Source organism: Trichosurus vulpecula, chromosome 1 (genome assembly GCF_011100635.1).
Source record: "Trichosurus vulpecula isolate mTriVul1 chromosome 1, mTriVul1.pri, whole genome shotgun sequence".
NCBI lineage: Eukaryota > Metazoa > Chordata > Mammalia > Diprotodontia > Phalangeridae > Trichosurus > Trichosurus vulpecula.
The window spans coordinates 550,043,995-550,061,424 of record NC_050573.1 but is presented as its reverse complement, the minus strand read 5'-3'; the positions used below and the strand labels follow the sequence as shown (position 1 = coordinate 550,061,424).

The 17,430-nt window shown below is 39.1% G+C and overlaps 1 protein-coding gene and 1 pseudogene across 1 annotated transcript in view; one reads left to right on the top strand and one right to left on the bottom strand.

Moving 5' to 3' along the window:
• Positions 1-17,430, top strand: part of LOC118834196 (ATP-binding cassette sub-family A member 3-like) — a 233,891-nt gene that overhangs the window by 102,730 nt on the left and 113,731 nt on the right. The window contains exon 11 of the mRNA XM_036741643.1: positions 13,627-13,756. Coding sequence (XP_036597538.1) covers positions 13,627-13,756 — 130 coding nt within the window. The remainder of the gene's footprint in view (positions 1-13,626; positions 13,757-17,430) is intronic.
• LOC118828328 lies at positions 4,258-5,937 on the bottom strand (annotated as a pseudogene).

Sequence of the window (17,430 nt, the reverse complement as noted above, 5' to 3'; positions counted from 1 at the left end):
GGTCTGATTCCCCTGGCTGTGTGAAGGCATTCAGGGGGTGGGGGTCCTGGTGTTGGTGCTTGCCAGTTGGGGCTCAGGATCTCCTGCTGGTTTGCTAAGGTGGGGATTGCCTCTGGCAGTTCTCTTTTTGAGGCATTGTTTTCTTCAGTATTTTTTATACCTCTCTTACTAAGCTGTTGTCTTTTCATGTATTTCTTGTATCACTCTCATTTCTATTTCCAATTTCCCCTCTAACAGTTATATTGAGCTTTAAAATAAGTTCTTAGCTCTTCTGGGAATTCTTATTTGGCTTGTATCTAATTTGCATTTTTCTTTGAAGCTTTGCTTGTAGCTATTTTGACCTTTTATCATCTTCTGAGTTTTTGTCTTGATCTTTCCTTCCTCCATAGTAGCTTTTTATGGTCAGCTTCTTTGTTGTTGTGTGCTATTTTCTCCAGCCTATTTTTTGACTTTGAACATTATGTGAAAATTGAGCTCTCCTCACCTGGTGATATGTGTGTTGGGGAAGGCACTGTTTCAAACTAAAGACTTTTTTGAGCTCCTGTTTTTAGAACTAGATACAAGCATTTGGAAGTTTTCATTGCTTTCAGGGTGGTGTGATCTGGGAAGAGATATGGTCTTTCCTTGTCTGAGCTCTGGTCTTTATCCAGGAAGGGTCCCTGATCCCTTGTAATTGAAAGAACTATTTCTCCTTAGGGCCCCTACTCCCTTGAGACTGCAAATGTTCTTCTCCACCCTGGAACTGTGACCAAGACATGGGTGTGGGCGATGTTGTTGCCAAATAGTACCTGGTTCTTTTACTCAGTGCTTGTACAGAGGTATCCTGTAATCTATTTTTGACCCATACTGTGTCCTTACTGTTTCTGAGCTCCTGAAACTGCTGCTGTTGTTGCTGCAACCACCTCAAAGGCCCACAGCTGGTGTTACTACTGCTAGTATTCTGGACCAATTCCCAACCCACAGACCTCTGTTTCCAACCTCCTAAATTGTCATGGGCTGGAAAAAATGTCTCACTCTGAACTTTTATTGTCTGAGGTGCCCCCAAAATTGATTTGAAGCATTATTTTAAATTTGTTCAGAAAGGCATATTGGAAGAGCTCAGCTGTAAATCTTCCTGTTCTCCACCACCTTGAGTCTGCCTCTGATTCTGCATTGGAGAGTTTTGGACATGGAGAAAAGCAGAGAATTATTTGCTAGGTTTTAGTAATGTGGTCTAATCCACATGACTGCTTTCCTCAGTGAAGAGTCAAGTGGGGGAGCTCAGTCATTGCCTCATTACTTGTATATTCATTGGTGCCTTTATCAAGGTGTTGAATTAAGTTAAGTTAGGTTCAGATTCAGATTCACACAAGCAATAAGGCACACTCCCAACAGAACAAGGTTTTTTATTGAAAGACAGGGGAAATACTCTAACAAACACAGTTAACACAACAAAGACAAAGACACAGACGACATAGATTCATTACCTCTCGGAGGAACTCCAGCACTTGATCCTCTCAAAGCTGAGGGGCTTCCGGTTTACACAGCTTGATCAAGGCCCGAGAGGAAAATTGGTCCCAGGCGAAGCATCCTCCCCATGGGTGAGATCCCAATGTAACTGTCCCATGTGGTGACTTTTATAAGGTGCTGGACAAATAAAGAGAAGGGAGACTCACTGCTAACTGTCCTGGATGTTCTCTGCCAGAGAGGGTAGCCACTCCCCTTGGGAGGGGAAGATCCTGTCAGTTATTTTGCTTTTTGAGAGCTGGCTAGGTCCTCAAAAAGCAACTTCAGAAATATTTCCTGTTTTTTGTTCAGGAGTGTATTCTATCTTTTGTTCGGGCCTATCAGTCAGAGAGGAATGTCTGAGAGGTGCATCCTCAGAGAGGGGCTTCTCAGTCTCCTAGCCTGAAAGGAATGTCTGATTCTCTATTCCAAGCCAGAGAGTTTAAAGATCTTGCAGGAGCTGGGGGATGGGGTGGAGGGGAAGGAAGAAAAGCCGGGGTTACACTATAATATGGAGGATCTTCTATAATGATTTATCATTCACAAGGGAAAGATAAGATTTTCTAGATATGGCGACTGTGCTTTATAGTGATAGTTTCACTCCAAGGAAGGGAATCTATTGGTATCTGTTGGTATGGTAAACCCAAGAGCTCTGGGACCAACACCACTCCATGACTACTGGGTCTGCTTCTAGCCTGGTCACTGCAGTCATCATCTATAGAAGTGCCCACTGACCCACCACTTCCAACACCATCTGCCACCACATGGGTGGTGAGCTCAAGAGCCCTGGGACCTCCACACTCTATAGCATGATCTCTGCTTCCATCTTGTGTTCACAACCAACATCCTGGGAAGTATCTCCCTTCTGCAGATACCACTTGGAAACTGCCTCTATGGTACCTCAGCAGCCATAGTAAGTAAATCCAGAAAAGAAACTCTTGCCAAAGTCCTTGGCACATCAAATGTTCAACATTAGAAATTTACGCTGTTATTAATATAAATGACACAGGAGATGCATTACCATCCACTTTTGCTGCTTCACTAAGTCTTTCCATCTTAACTTGCAGCTAAAACCTCCTATATATTTTATTTTCCCTTATTAAATAAGATTCTTGAGGGCAGGCATTGTTCTATTTTATTTGTATCCCCAGTACCCCTAGTAGCAGAGTGCTTTGTATTTATTGAATATTAGTGGAATTTTCTGGTTCACTTTCTTTGCTTTATTCCTCCCTGGTTTAGTTTGTTAGGACCTTACTTATCTTATAAATGAAGTTTAGTAGAATGTTGTCTTTTTCAATTTGTAAAAATAACTTGTTTTGCATGGCTATTGTTCATTTAGTATTTGGTAGAATTACCAAACATTAAATCAGTCCACACTAGCTACCCTTTGGTTTTTCCTATATAGTTTGTCAAACTTCATTTTTTGAAATTAGATTCAGATCTCTAATTCAGGTTTTGAAGATTTTGTAATTTATTATTTTTTTGTTAATCCTTTTAAGTTTTTATTTTATTATTAATTTATCATTCATTAAGTATTTTGATTTTATTAAGTATTTTGATTAAGTTAATTGATTGTGTATAGGAAATTTTGGTTTTATAGGTATTGGTGTATTTATTGGTATATAGGTATTTTTGGTTTTCTGATACGACTTTATCTTATTTGGTTCTCATTTTGTTAATTTGATTTTTCTCCCTCTTTTTTGATCACATTTGTTAATATTTATCGATTTTGTTATTCTTTTAATATAACCTGGTTTTTGTCATTTTTATCATTTTTTGTTTTCTATTTATTTCTCTTAATTTAAAATTTCCTTTTTTGAGATTATTTTGGATTTATTGATTTTCTAGTTTTTCAATGACATAGTTCATTAATCATCTCATCCTATTTTTAAAATTTATTGTTTTAGAAATAAGTATATTTCCCCTCTGAGAAATACTTTCTCTAAATTTTGAAAATTTGGGTGGTGCCCTCTCGCTATGAATCATTCTCTTGCATAGTGATTGTTTTTTATTTTGTTTTTTCCATTCATTATTCAGGTTGTCAATTTAAAGTCTCCTCTTAGGTTCTTTCCATAAACATCCTCTATTAATTAGAATTTTATTTGTTTTATGATCTCTAAAGTACATGTTTATTCTTGCTGATGTTTCACTTAAACAAAATTTCTCTTTACCCTAGTGGTATGTGATGAATTTTTGTAAACATCTTTGTTATAAGAAATTCATACATATTTTTGTGTTCCTATTCAGAAAATGAAAGTCTTTTAGATTCAACTTGTCCAAACTTTTTGTTCCTTATTTAAAAACTTTTTTAAAAAAGTTAAAAAACTTTTTGCTAGATTTTTCTAGCCCAGAGGAAGGAACATTAAAGTATCCTCCATTTATTACATTCCTATTTATCCCTTTTGGCACTCCAGTTAGCATTTTCTTCTTTGAAAAAAAATAAGTTTTTTTTTTATTTTCAAAAGACTTATTGAAGCCATAATAAGTTGGTCAGACACTGGCTGGAAATAAAAAGCAGTTTTATGGTATTCAAAAACACTTCTTTAAAAAGTATGATAGCACAAGATATCACTGTAAACTAGATTTTGTTGTAAATTTTCTTAATCTTTGATGAGGGTCAGTTCATAAGAACTAAAGTCCATTCCCATATAGCTATCCAAATATATCTTACACTCTTGGAAAACTGCAAAGAGGTACTTAAAAGCTGTTTCTTTAACATATGGAATTCTCTCTTCTTGCTGATAGAATTCTACTGAAGTCAGCTCACACTTTTCATTTCAGATCCTGTCCATCTCTAGTTTCAACAGTCTTAATTAGGAGTCTTCTCTTGGAATGGGTGTCAACCATAGGGTGGGAGTCAAGGCTGGTTTCCCTCAGATTCAGGGAACAGAAATTGGAAAGAGGCAGAGAAATTCTGCTCTCCTCTCCCTCCAGCAGTTTCCTGTAGGTGACAATCTCAGTATCAAGAGCCAACAGTTCAGCAGGTTCTCATATTCACGAAGGTGACGATCCATTTCTTCTTTCATGTTCTGGATTTCATCCTGCAGGCTGCCGACAGTGTCTTGGTAGTTAGTAGCTTCAACCCCAAAATTCTCCTCCATTTCACGCATCTGGCATTCCAGGGATTCATTAGTTCTTTTAAGTGCATCTACTTCGCAGGTGAGGGACTACACCTGTTGTTGGTATTCATTAGATTCTCTCTTAGCCTGGCCCAGGGCATCTTTGTTCCTATTAGCAGCTTCAGAGAGATCAGCAAATTTGTACTTGTACCATTCCTCCACCTCCTGAAGCTTCTTGGCAGCCAGCTTTCGTATTGCTGACATCACGCAAGGCTGCAGGGAGATCGAGCTTGGCAACATCCACACTGTTTTGAGCGTGTTCTTGAATCTGGACCTGCACTTCTTGGATTTCTTCACCATGAAGTTTCTTCAAGAAAGCAATCTCTTCTTGTGGGGATTCAACTTTATGCTCCAGGTCTAGACGTGCTAAGGAAGCATTGTCAACATCCTGTCTGAAAGACTGCAAGGTGCTCTCAGCTGCCTCTCTCTGCATGGTCTCCTCTTGCAACTTCTCACGGAGCCGCATGATGTCCTTGACCAGGTTATCGGGTTCCACTTCCACCCAGGCTGTGTCATTGGGGAGCTGGTCCACCTGCCGGCGCAGCTCCTGCATCTCCTTGTACAGGTCCCCCAGGCGCGACTTGACCTGCCCTTTGAGCTGCTCTAGCTCGGCCAGCGAGATCTTGTTCTCCGCTTCAGAAAACGCACCTTTGTCAGTGAAGTTGGCAAAGCGGTCATTTGGCTGCCGCAGCTTCGCCTTCTAGTTGGTGCGGGCGATCCTGAAGTTGGCGTTGATGGCATCGGCCAGGGAGAAGTCCACCGAGTCCTGGAGTAGCCTCACCCTGGGGATCCGGGCGCTGCTCCTCAGGCCCGCCGTGGACTAGCTCGTGGCCTACACGCCGCCCGTGGGGGAGGAGTGCACGCTGCTGGTGGTGCTAGGGCGGATGGCAGCAGCCCCGGCTGTGGCAGGTTGTCCAGGTCACATAGCTGCGGATGAAGGGCTAAGGCGAAAAGACCTGGGCAACCGAAGTGGCAGAGAAGTTTTATTTTATTTTCAAAGATTAGTCTTCTCTCCTTCCCATTGCCCTCTCTTCTCCCCACCCCTTCCTCCCTCCTCTTTCCCTCCCATGCCTCCCCGCTGCTCCGGTACCATCCTTCCCCCTCTCTCCCTCCTCCCCTCTCATCACTCCCTGCCTTCCATCCCCTTCCTCCCCTCCTTCAACTCCCATCCCTCCCATCCCTCCCATCCCTTCCACCCTCCCTCCCCCCCTCCCTTCCCTTCTCATTAGTATATATACTTATTCAAGACAAATTTCTACATTGACCTTGTCTTTAAAAAAAAAGTCTCATTCTGCATTCATAATCCTTCACACCTTGAGGAGGTGGGTGCCATGTTTCCTTATTAGACCTTGAATCCTGATTGGTAATTATGCTGATAATATTTCAGCACAATAGTATTACATCACATTTATGTCCCACAATTTCTTAATCCATTCCCCAATTTATGAACACTCCCTTAGTTTCATATTTTTTGGCAACCCTAAAAAGAGCTATCATTATTTTTGTACATTTTTCAAATTTATTTTCTTTAGGATTAATCATTTCTTTAATCTACTTTTCCTCTAATTCCATCTCCCCCTTCTCCCTTTTCTTACCTATTTTATTATCAAATGAAATGTATTTATGTGCCCACCTCTGTATTTGTGTATTCTCTCTTGTTTTAAACAGTTCATATGGGAGTGAGGTTCAAGTGTCAGGCACATTGTTTGCATAGATGTCCACTCATGCACCCTCCTTATATATGTCAATTTTCCTTAACTTTCCTTTCTCTTCCCTCCCACCCACTTCCAGTGTATTCCTCTTCCCTTCTCTTTCCGTTCTTTTCTTAAGATCATCAAAATGTACCATTTCCAGACTTTGTCTAATTGGACTCCCTTTACGAACCCTGATGATGATAAGAATCAGAAGAAATACAAGTATTATCCTTTCTATATTTTAATGTAAGCAGTTTGTACTTTTTTTGGTCGATTATCACTGTTCATTCTTGGTTACCTTTTTATGTTTCTCTTCACTCTTGTGTTTGTATTTCAAAGTTTCTATGCAGCTCTGGTTTTTTAATCAGCAGTGCTTGGAAGTCCTCTGTTGCACTGAAGGTTATTTTTTTCCCTTGTAGGGAACCAGTTTAGCTGGTTAAGTCATTTTTGCCTTTAAGCCCACATCCTTTGCCTTTTGGAACATAGTATTCTAAAATCTCTTCTTTTTAGTGGTAGCTGCTAAATTGTGTATGATTCAGACTGTGGCTCCTTGAATTATTAATTCCTGGCTCTTTGCAATATGTATATATGTATATGTATGTATGTACATCTGTGTGTATATATGCATACAAACATATATTCCCCCCCTATCCTCTGGATTTGGGCTACGTATGTTCCTGGGAGTTGTCATATGGGAATTTCTTTTTTCATGATTATTTATTATTCTTTTTAATTACTGAAACTTAAATACACAATAAGAAAAGAAAAAGAAACATTATAAACTTAAATATTTATAAATAAATAAGAAAAGAAAAAAGCATAACATAACAGCAGAACATAAGAGAGGATTCAAAATATATAGCAACAAATTTCCATTTTAAGAAGGTCTATATAATAAATACTACATGTTGTGTTGAGAGTTGTCCTTTCTTTTGCTTCCTTGTTAATTTTCTTTTGTTCTCTGCTGTGCACTTTGCTTCTACCTGTTACCTTGTTCTCCTGTTACTTAACCTACCCCCCTCCAAATATCCCTCCCTTTTCCTCCCATTCTCATAAATCTGAACACCCTTCTATACCCTGCTTTGACCTATTCCCTCACCCTCCCCTCTAAAGATCCCTCCCATTCCCATTAATTTAAACATCCTTCTATATCCCCTTTTAACCTATTCCCTCACCTTCCCCTCTAGAGATCCCTCCCTTATCCTCTCTCCGCTCCCTGTCCCCTTAGCGTTTTATTTCTTTCTGACTTTAGAAGACTTTTATACTCTTCTACACATATGTAAGTACATATATGATATAAATATATGCATATTATTGTTTCCTCTTGTACCCATTCCCAATGAAAGTAGTTTTCCAGAACTAACAACTCTCCCCTCAATTTAATTCCTCTGTATCAGTTCTTCTTCTTGCACCTCAATTACTTTTTAGCTACCCCTAAACACTTTTACTTTTGAAAGTCACATCGTGCTCAGGTGTACCCCAGTCTTTCTTCTGAACTGCCCAATTACTAATAACAATCTTAGACATACACTTTACATTTTACATACATAAAAGTCTGTCCTTATTCAGTCCATTGTCATTAATCTTTGGTAAGTACCTTATATTTCTCTTGGCTCTTGTATGTCAAATCTTCTATTAAGTTCAGGTTTTTTTTTTTAACAAAGTCCTGAAAGTATGACAGTTGGTTAAATGTCCATTTTTTCATTCAGGATTATGCTTAGCTTTGTCGGGCATGATAGTTTTGCTTAAAAGACCTGAAGTTTTTTTAGTGTCACTGCTGCTATGTCTTGTGTGATTCTAATCCACCATATTTAAATTATTTTGGTGGGGTGGGGGGTGGGGTTCAGAATTTGACTATACTATTCCCATAGGTTTTCCTCATAGGATCTCTTTCAGGTGGGGATCAGTGGATTTTTTTTCTATTTCCCCTCTTGTTCTAACACTTCAGGACAATTTTCTTTAATTATTTCTTCTATTATTGTATGAAGATTTTTTTTTTGATCATAGCTTTCAAAGTCCAATTATCCTTATATTTTCTCTCTTGATCTGTTCTCCAGATCAGTTGTTTTTCTTATGAAATGTTTCACATTCTTCTATTTTTCCCATTCATTTTGTTTTGTTTTATTATTTTTTGATCTCTTATAAGTTGCTCAAATCTGATTTTAAAGGAGGCTCTTTCTTCCTTAAGATTCTGGATCTCCTTTTCTAATTGGTTGACTTTCATTTCATAATCTTGTTTTTCTTGTATTATTCTTATTTTTTTTAGTTTTACCTCAATGTCATCTGATTTTTAAAGTTAAATTTTAAATTCTTCTATGAATTCTTTTTGATCAAGTGACCATTTGACATTACTCTTTGGGATAGAAGAGGGTTTCTTTGCTTCAGTATCCTCCTCTGAACATGAATCCTGGCCTTCTCTATTCCCATCGTAGCTCATTATAGTTGGATTCTTTTTCCTTTGCCTGTGCATTTTTTTTAAATCTGTAGTAGTTTAGTTTTTATAATCGCATCTAGTCCTGGGGGATGGTGCCTCTGGCCTCAGACCCTCCTTCAGTTCTCCCCTCTGGCCTGGAACTGGAACCAAAGCCTCCGGCCTCCGGCCTCCAACCAAGTACCCACAGCCAGCAGCATCCCCAACCCACTGCTTCTGCACTCACCAGGTGTGTACTGGTTCCTTCTCACCCCAAACTGTGTCTTCACAGCACAGCTGGGTCTGGCATTCCTTATAAGCAGAGGTTCCCTCCATTTTCCCTAGCTCAAATGACCAACACCCCTCCCTGTTCCTGGTAAACATTCCTGGGACAGAGGCAGCCTCCCAACCCAGCTAATCCCAGAGATTGCTGGTTGTTGTTTAAGCAGATCAGGGACCAAACCTCTTTCTAGGAGTTTTCATCAGATCTTCTCCTATTGTCCCAGGAAGACCCCTGTTCTGCCCCTACTCTTATTTATTTTTAGTGCTCGATATTTAGCCTGAGGTGCTATTTCATCTCTTTTGTGGGAGAAAATCTTGAGAGCTTGGAATTTTTTTACCTACTCCACCATCTTCCCAGAATCCTCTCTCCCATATTGGAATTTCTTTAAGGAGGTGACCAGAGTATTGTTTCTATTTCTGCTTTGCCCTCTAGTTCCAAGAGATCTTGATAGTTTTCTTTCAAGATTTCTTGAAATAGTGTTTGTGTGCTCTTTTTTTGGTCACGGTGTTCAGATAGTGATTCTGAAATTTTTCTCCATGATCTGTTTTCCAGGTCAGTTGTTTTTGCTGCCCTAAAATTTCTTCCTTTTTTAGCCTTTTAAATTTTAATATTTCTTATTGTCTTATATAGTTACTGGTTTCTGTTTGGTCCATTCAAATTTTTAGGAAGTTTGTTGCTTGTGCCAAACTGTTAATTCCCTTTCCAATTCTTTCCTCTATAATGCTCATTTCTTTTCTACTTTTTTCCTCAAATATTCCCATTCCATTTATTTGTAATGAAGCCCTATGTGTAGTGAAAGTCTATATGTGGAGAGGGCTCTATATTTGGAGAGGGCTATCCCCATACTGGAGCATGGGAGTGTCGTAACGTGGCTCAAAAGGAGGCAGAATAGACATCTGTAGTGTCTCCTCTATCCTCTCTTCTCCAAGGGAAACTTTCATTCCTGTTGGGAGGGAAGCCAGAAGTTGTGCCTAGAGATTCCTCAGAGAGAGGGAGATCTGACTATAATTACATCTATTTGCTCCTTTATATATTAGTAGTCTAAGGGGATATGATCACAATTTAACTTCTGATCACTCTTTCACTAAATGGGGAAAGGAGGACCTAAGCTCTTCGTTAACGGTTTGACTCCTTTCCCACCAAATATCAGTTCTACAATGAACACCAAGTGAATAGGGAAGAAACCCATTTATCCAAACCTCAGCAAAACAGAAATCAGAAAAGCTATACATAGGAGAATATATACCAAATAATACAGAGTGAAGGAGTTTTCCCTTTGGGAGCAAGACAATTCAGTTTAACCAAAGGAAAGTTCTAGATCTCACCCAAGAAGAAACTTCCTGAAGTGTCTAGTATCTCAAGCTGGCGACAGGGACATGATGGAGACTGCCAGCTTCTTTCATTAGTTACTAGAGTCTTTTCCTTCAGCAATCTGAAGTGGAATTGGCCTTTTCCATCTTCCCTCTTGAAGCTGGAAGCCAGAAGTGCCTGAAGCAACTGGATGCTTAAAGAAGGTCTGAAGAATACTGAAGAGAGTGAAGCTCTTTCACTCTTGCTACCTCTACCCTTTCCCTCACTTAGGGCAGGGCATTCACCTCCACTGATAAAGAAAGAGTCCCATGCCAATGGGCTTTGAGACATGGTTACATATAAAAATATCTTTTAACTCTTGCTTTAGCTTTTCCAGGAATTCTAGTTGAGTTTGTATCCAAGTTGTGCTTTTCTCGAAGGCTTTGCTTGTAGATGTTCTGGAGTCATCCTCTTCTACATTTATATCTTGAGCATCCCTGCCACCATAATAGCTCATTATGATGTAATTCTTTTTTTTGTTGTTGTTGCCTGTTCTTCCAGCCTATTTCCTGACTTTAAACTTGATGTTCGGGGCACTTCTGAAGGAAGGGTCTCGGCTGGTCTTGGTGTTGCTTTCTTGTCATATTTACTATCATGTTATTCCAGGATCTCCTGCACCAACTGGGGACCTATAAGCTTTGAACACCCCCAAAGTGATCTAGTTCAGGACAAAGCCTGACTGCTGCCCTACCTCACCTAGTCTGTGCTCTGAAAAGGTCCATCCCCAATTTGAGTCCAGGCAACAGTGGAATGCTGCTAGACTCTGCCCCTATCAGCCAACTGGAAAGCTCTGTGGGCTCAGAGTGGCAGAATTGTAGGTTCTTTTTTGGTCAGGGATTCTCAACCTGGTTTTCCTTTTGCAGGCTGGGCTAGATGCTAGCAGTGAAACTCTGCTTTGCACCTGAGGTCTGGCACAGCTATTGCTGCTGCTGGCATCAGGTCTTGCTTTTTGTTCCATGCACCACACGGGGCTTCCCGCTGAGAACACTATTGCTGGTGCATATGTTCTCTTCTCATTCTTCCCTGGATCTCTGTCCTACAACTGGGTAGCTGATGACAAAGTTGCCAGTTGGCAACTATCCTCCTTTCAGTTCCCTGGACTGGGTCCATTAGTACCCAAATATGGGTCTGAGATGACCTCTTGCCCAGGAATGTGCTTCTCCCTGGGTGTTAGCAGTATGCTCCTGGCTTGACCCTTTCTCCAGTGTCCAAAAACCTTACTGTATCCCTATGCCAAGCTGGGCTGGCATTCCCAGGCTTTGTCTAATTGGACTTTTTGTGGCTAACTTATGATTTTTTCTGAATTTTGCTGTCAGGATTTAGTCTAGTACAAGTTGTAGATTTTAGGAAGATTTTCTGAATAAGAGCTTATTGCACTATTACTCTGCCATCTTGGGTCCCCCTCCCCCAGTTAATATTTCCTGTGTAAATTTAGCTGTTATGCCATTTGGTGGAGATATGTTTAGTATTGTTATTGATTCATTGTCTAAGGCCTTTAAATCTAATATATTTTCTCTCTTTTTCTTGACATTGTGAACTTTTTTTGTTTTTTTTGGGGGGGGAGGGCAGGGAAATTGGGGTTAAGTGACTTGCCCAAGGTCACACAGCTAGTACATGTGTCAAGTGGCTGAGGCTGGATTTGAACTCAGGACCTCCTGACTCCAGGGCCAGTGCTCTACTCACTGCACCACCTAGCTGTCCTGATATTGTGAATTTTTATTTTTGCTTTGTCTGTTAGAACAGTTGAAACTCCAGATTTTTTTTATTCCCATTAAACACATTAAAATTTGTTCTAGACTCCCATTTTTCATTCTGATGTCTATTTTATTAATATATTTCTTTTTTTACATCGAGTTATTGAGTTTTTCTTTTTCACTATTCTGCCATTTTTTTCATTTTTTAAAGATTGTTTAATGAATTTATAATCAAGGCTATTATGTTTATGTTTTCCTCCATTTATTTTTTTAATTGATTTTCATTAGCTAGCTCTTTCCAATGAATACTCTGTCTTTTGGGTTAGGTTTGTTTTTCTTTGGGTTTTATTTTATACTACTTTGATGCTATTCTATCTCCACAGGTTTTTCACCATGTTTCTTTTACCACTCTTTCTATCTACCCGCCAAGTTCCAAATGCCTTGAATTGACTTCCATTGTTGACTCTTTGTATTTATTGCTCTGCTTTTTTGCTGTCTCTTGTCCCTTTACTTTCCTTGCCCAGCTAAACTTGTGGTTCATTTTCTTTTCTTACTGGCCTCCTCTCTAACCTCTTGGTTTAAGAAGCATTCTATGCTGTACCATGAAGTTTCCCCCTTTTTTGTCTTTGTCCTTATTTTCTTCTGTAGTAGGCTATTCAGAATTTCATTCTCCAGTTCTTTAATCTTTGCCAGTTCCTTCCTTATTGTTTTCATCTATTGGTAGATCTTAACTCATTCTTTTTTTTCCTGCTGTGCCTCACACTTAGAAATATCAATTCATGAGGCAAACATCAGCAAACGGAAACACTGTTCCTTGGTAGGAGTTACTGTCCAAGTCCTTCATTTTACCTCCAATTCCCACTACCAGTCTATTTGATTTCACATTCTGTGGTTCCCCTGCCCCCTGAATGCTAGATGTTCTAGAGGACTAAAACATCCCCTCTCCTGAGGTAGAATTTTTACTAGGAAGTAAAAACTTTGCTCAGAGAAGGTGGTCACATTATGTACAAAATCCCCCCAGAAAAAAACTCATTATAAGGCACTTGTTTCATAATACATACACCCTTTCCTCTCTTGACAGTTGTTTAGGGCTACCCTTTATATATATATATATATATATATATATATACACACACACACACACACACACACACACACACACACATATATATATGTATATATATATATGTGTGTGTGTGTGTATATATATGTGTGTATATATATATATATACATATATATATATATGTTCTTGTGTGTTGTTACTATATTACTGCTCCCATAAAACATATGGATCCATGAATGGGTGGGGAGGGGATGGGCCAGGGACCATGGAGTTTATTTCAGCTTTTTCTCCTTTCCTTTCCCACATTTTTAAATTCCTTCTAAATCTTTAGCCCTTAGCTCCTAGGATAGTACCTGATGCACAGCTGATGCTATTTTCAAGAAGTTCTGAAGTTATTATGTTTGATTATTTCTGGGTCTTGTGTACTTAATCTGTTCCATTGACCAAATTTTCTTGTTTTTTAACCAGTATATTTCAGAAATTCCAGCGAGGCATATGAAGTTACTCTTTCTTTGCCTTTTCCACAGGTATTCACCAAAGGGTACACTACCAAAACAGCAGTAAAAGACCTGACTCTGAACTTCTTTGAGGGACAGGTCAGTGTCCTCCTAGGACATAATGGAGCAGGGAAAACCACCATCCTGTCAATGCTCACAGGTATGTTATTTTCTGAGAGGCCAGAGATTTGCTCTATATACTTTTTTGTGTTTTCAGAAGTAGAGGTGTTAACTCAAGCACCATCAAGTTTTCATCTTTCTTCTTGCAATTGGATTTGTTATTTCAGTATTACATATTATCATTGCTCATCCAAATGGTGTTAAGTTCTTTGTAAGAGATTTGTTCTGTATGAAAATATGGAGCAACTTGTGTTGTAGTCTACAAAAATACCATTCTCAAATACAAGACTTACACATTGCCTCTAAGTTAAATGAATGAAAATTTTGTCTTCTGTTTCAGTTAAGCTTAACTACTCATTGTTTTTCACTCCACCTGACTTCATAGTTCCTTTTTCCACCCCTTTGAACATTCCATTCTCCATAATTAGGTGCTCATTCTCAGGTCCCAGCCCTACTGAGACAATGGTACTTCAGGACACTGAAGGAAATGTTACCATATGGTAACATTTGGGTGGTCAAAGGGACTTGCTACATGGAAAAGTGGGTTAACCACTTTACTCTTAACATTCCAAGCTTTTCTAGCCCTGGCTTTTTAACTGGACATCAATACTTTTATCTTCATAAACATATGCCCCCATTCAATTTGGTTTCATTGTGCTAATCTTACTTATTCTCAGCCTCACAATCCATGCCACAACACTGTGACCATTTTTCTGCCTTGTCTCAGCTTTGTCACCTCGTTTTCCTCCTTTCTTCACCTTGCCTATATTCCATGATAAAGGAGCACAATAATTAAAACAATAATAACAAGAATGTACATAGTACTTCAAAGTTTGCAAAGTACTTTATAGATGTTACCTCAGTTGGTCTTCACAACAATTTCCGGAAGCCTCCTCACTCTGGGAGGAGCCTCCATCCCTGCAGCTCTTTGCTCTGATTGGTCTCTTCTTCCTGGAATGTTTATTTATTTATTTTTTTAAAATAAATTTCTTTATTTATTTTTAGTTTACCACGCACGGTTCTACATAGTTTTGAGTTCCAGTTTTTCTCCCCTCCCTCCCTGCTCCCTCCCCAAGACGGCATGAAGTCTCATATAACTGTCATGTATAACTTTGCATTGAATTAATTTATGCACTAGTCAAGTCGTGGAGAAGAATTTTGACCAATGGAATGAATCATGAGAAAGAAGAAACAGAACCAAAAAAAAAAAACCCCAAAAACAAAAGAGAAGCAGAAAAGGCGAGCATGTAGTGTGCCTCAGTCTGTATTCAAACTTCGCAGTTCTTTGTCTCGATGAAGATAGCATTCTCCATCGTGAGTCCCCTGGAGTTGTCCTTGCCCCTTAGGTTGCTGAGAAAAGCGCAGTTTGTCAGGGTTGGTCCTCACGGAATCCATATATCTGTGGCTGTGCACAACGTTCTCCTGGCTCTGCTCCGCTCACTCAGCATTATGTCGTGTAGGTTTTTCCAGGTTGTTATGAAGTCTGCATCATCCCCATTTCTTATGGCACAATAGCATTGCATTACCTTCATGTACCACAGTTTGTTCAGCCATTCCCCAATTGATGGGCATCCCTTTGATTTCCAATTCTTGGCTACCACAAAGAGAGCTGCTATAAATATTCTTGTACATATGGGTCCTTTTCCCGCTTGCGTGATTTCTTTGGGATACAACCCTAGAAGTGGTATTGCTGGGTCAAAGGGTATGAACATTTCTATAGCCCTTTGGGCATAGTGGAACGTTTATTTTAAGGAAGATCAGCCACATTCACTCCTTCATTCCTCTCCAGGCTGTCTTCCTGATTCTCTGGATTTCTTTCTCTCTTTTTCTCCCTTCACTTCAGTCTCCATTAGAGTGCAAGTTCCCTGAGGACAAGGACTGTCTTTATTTAAATTGTATTTGTATTCCTAGAGTTTAGTACAGTTATTGGCTGATAAGTGCTTTATAAAATGTCTGGTGACTTGGTGGAGTTATGAATTGATCCAGCCCTTCTGGAAGGGAGGAAAGAAGGGAACAAATATTTATTAAAGACCTCTTATGCGCCTGGCACTGTGCTAAACACTTTACAAATATTATCTCATTTGATCCTCATAATAACCCTGCAAGGTAGGTGCTACTATTATCCTCATTTTGCCGTTGAAGAAACTGAAGCCAACAGAGGTGAAATGACTTACCCAGGGTCAGAGAGCTAGAAAGTGTATAAGGCCAGATTTGAATTCAGATTTTCCTGACTCCAGGCTTGGTACTCTATCCACTTTGCTACCTAGTAAGGCAAGTGTCACAATATCAATGGTGACCATGAATATGCCTGTATAGTTCAGTATCAAAGAATATAAGAGACTCTCCATATAGAAGGCAGAAGAAGTAAAACATTTATTCAGATCCCAAAACCAACAACTCCAATTCAACATGGCGGCAATTATATCCCAAAACCAGCAAGTCAACTTCATTATAATAGCAGAGAATTTAAAAAAAAAATAATATCACAGCAGGGAGCTAAACCATCCCATAACATTCCCTTCTGCTGGCGTCTTCCCATAAACAGTCACTCACAAGTCCTAGCCATCTGCTTGCCTTAGTCTTCTCCCACAGTTCTGAGAGAGAGCTTAATCACAACCCTTAGAGTATATATACCCTTTTTAGAGCCTGAGGGCTTCACAACCCTTGTAACCTAATTAGCAAAAAGGTGTGTGCCTTCCTACAAACAAGCCTCCCCTAATCAAGCTTCTTTTAACTAGCTCCACCTGAGTAATTAATGGGATTAATGGATGGGAAGAAGATCTTTAATCACATTAATGTCACTCTACCCCTAGAAAAGGAAAGCCTCATGACTCTTTGACCTGGAGATCCCATTGTTAGTCAGAAACCCCAAGGAGCTCAAAGATAGAAAGGTCTCATATGCACCAAAAGAGTAATAGCAACACTTTTTGTGACATGAAGGACAAGAAACAAGCCAGAAATCTATTAATTGAAGAACGGCTAAATAAATTGTAGTATAGGAATGTAATGGGATATTACATGGCCATAAGAAATTATAATTATGAAGAATACAGAAAAATAAGGGAATATTTCATATGAACTGAAATGAAATTAAGTAAACAGAAGCAGGAAAACAACAATGTTGTCTACAACAACAAAATTATCAGAGCAAAAAAAGAAAAGCTAAAACTGAAAGCTGTATAATTCTAATCCTTATCCTTATTTTTAAGATGGCTACAAGAATGTACTTCTTTGCAGAGGTGAATGTAAGGGTGTCCCTAAAGTCTGGACACATAGGAAAAATGCATATTTTGAAATATTTGAAATATTAATAGACCGTAGCCCCCTTGACTTCTTTTTCTGGGGTATGCTAAAGGAGAAGGTGTACTCAGTGAAAATCACAGATGCAACACACTTGATTGAACGCATAAAGAATGAATGTGCTAAAATTGGTGGCAATGTGGACTTATTGCATCAAGTTCACATGAATCGTGCAGAGCACATCAACCTTTGCATCACGAATGATGGAAATCATATTGACAATGTTATTTGTTAAGATTCCAATTAAATAAAATGTTGTTGAAAATTTCATTCATTCCATTTCTTGAAAATATGCATTTTTGCCTATATGTCCAGACTTTAGGAGTACCCTGTAGAATACTGAATGTGCTGTTAGACTTGGTTGATGCATTAATTAATTTTATTCACTTTTCTTTTTCTGTTTTTATCTTTTTC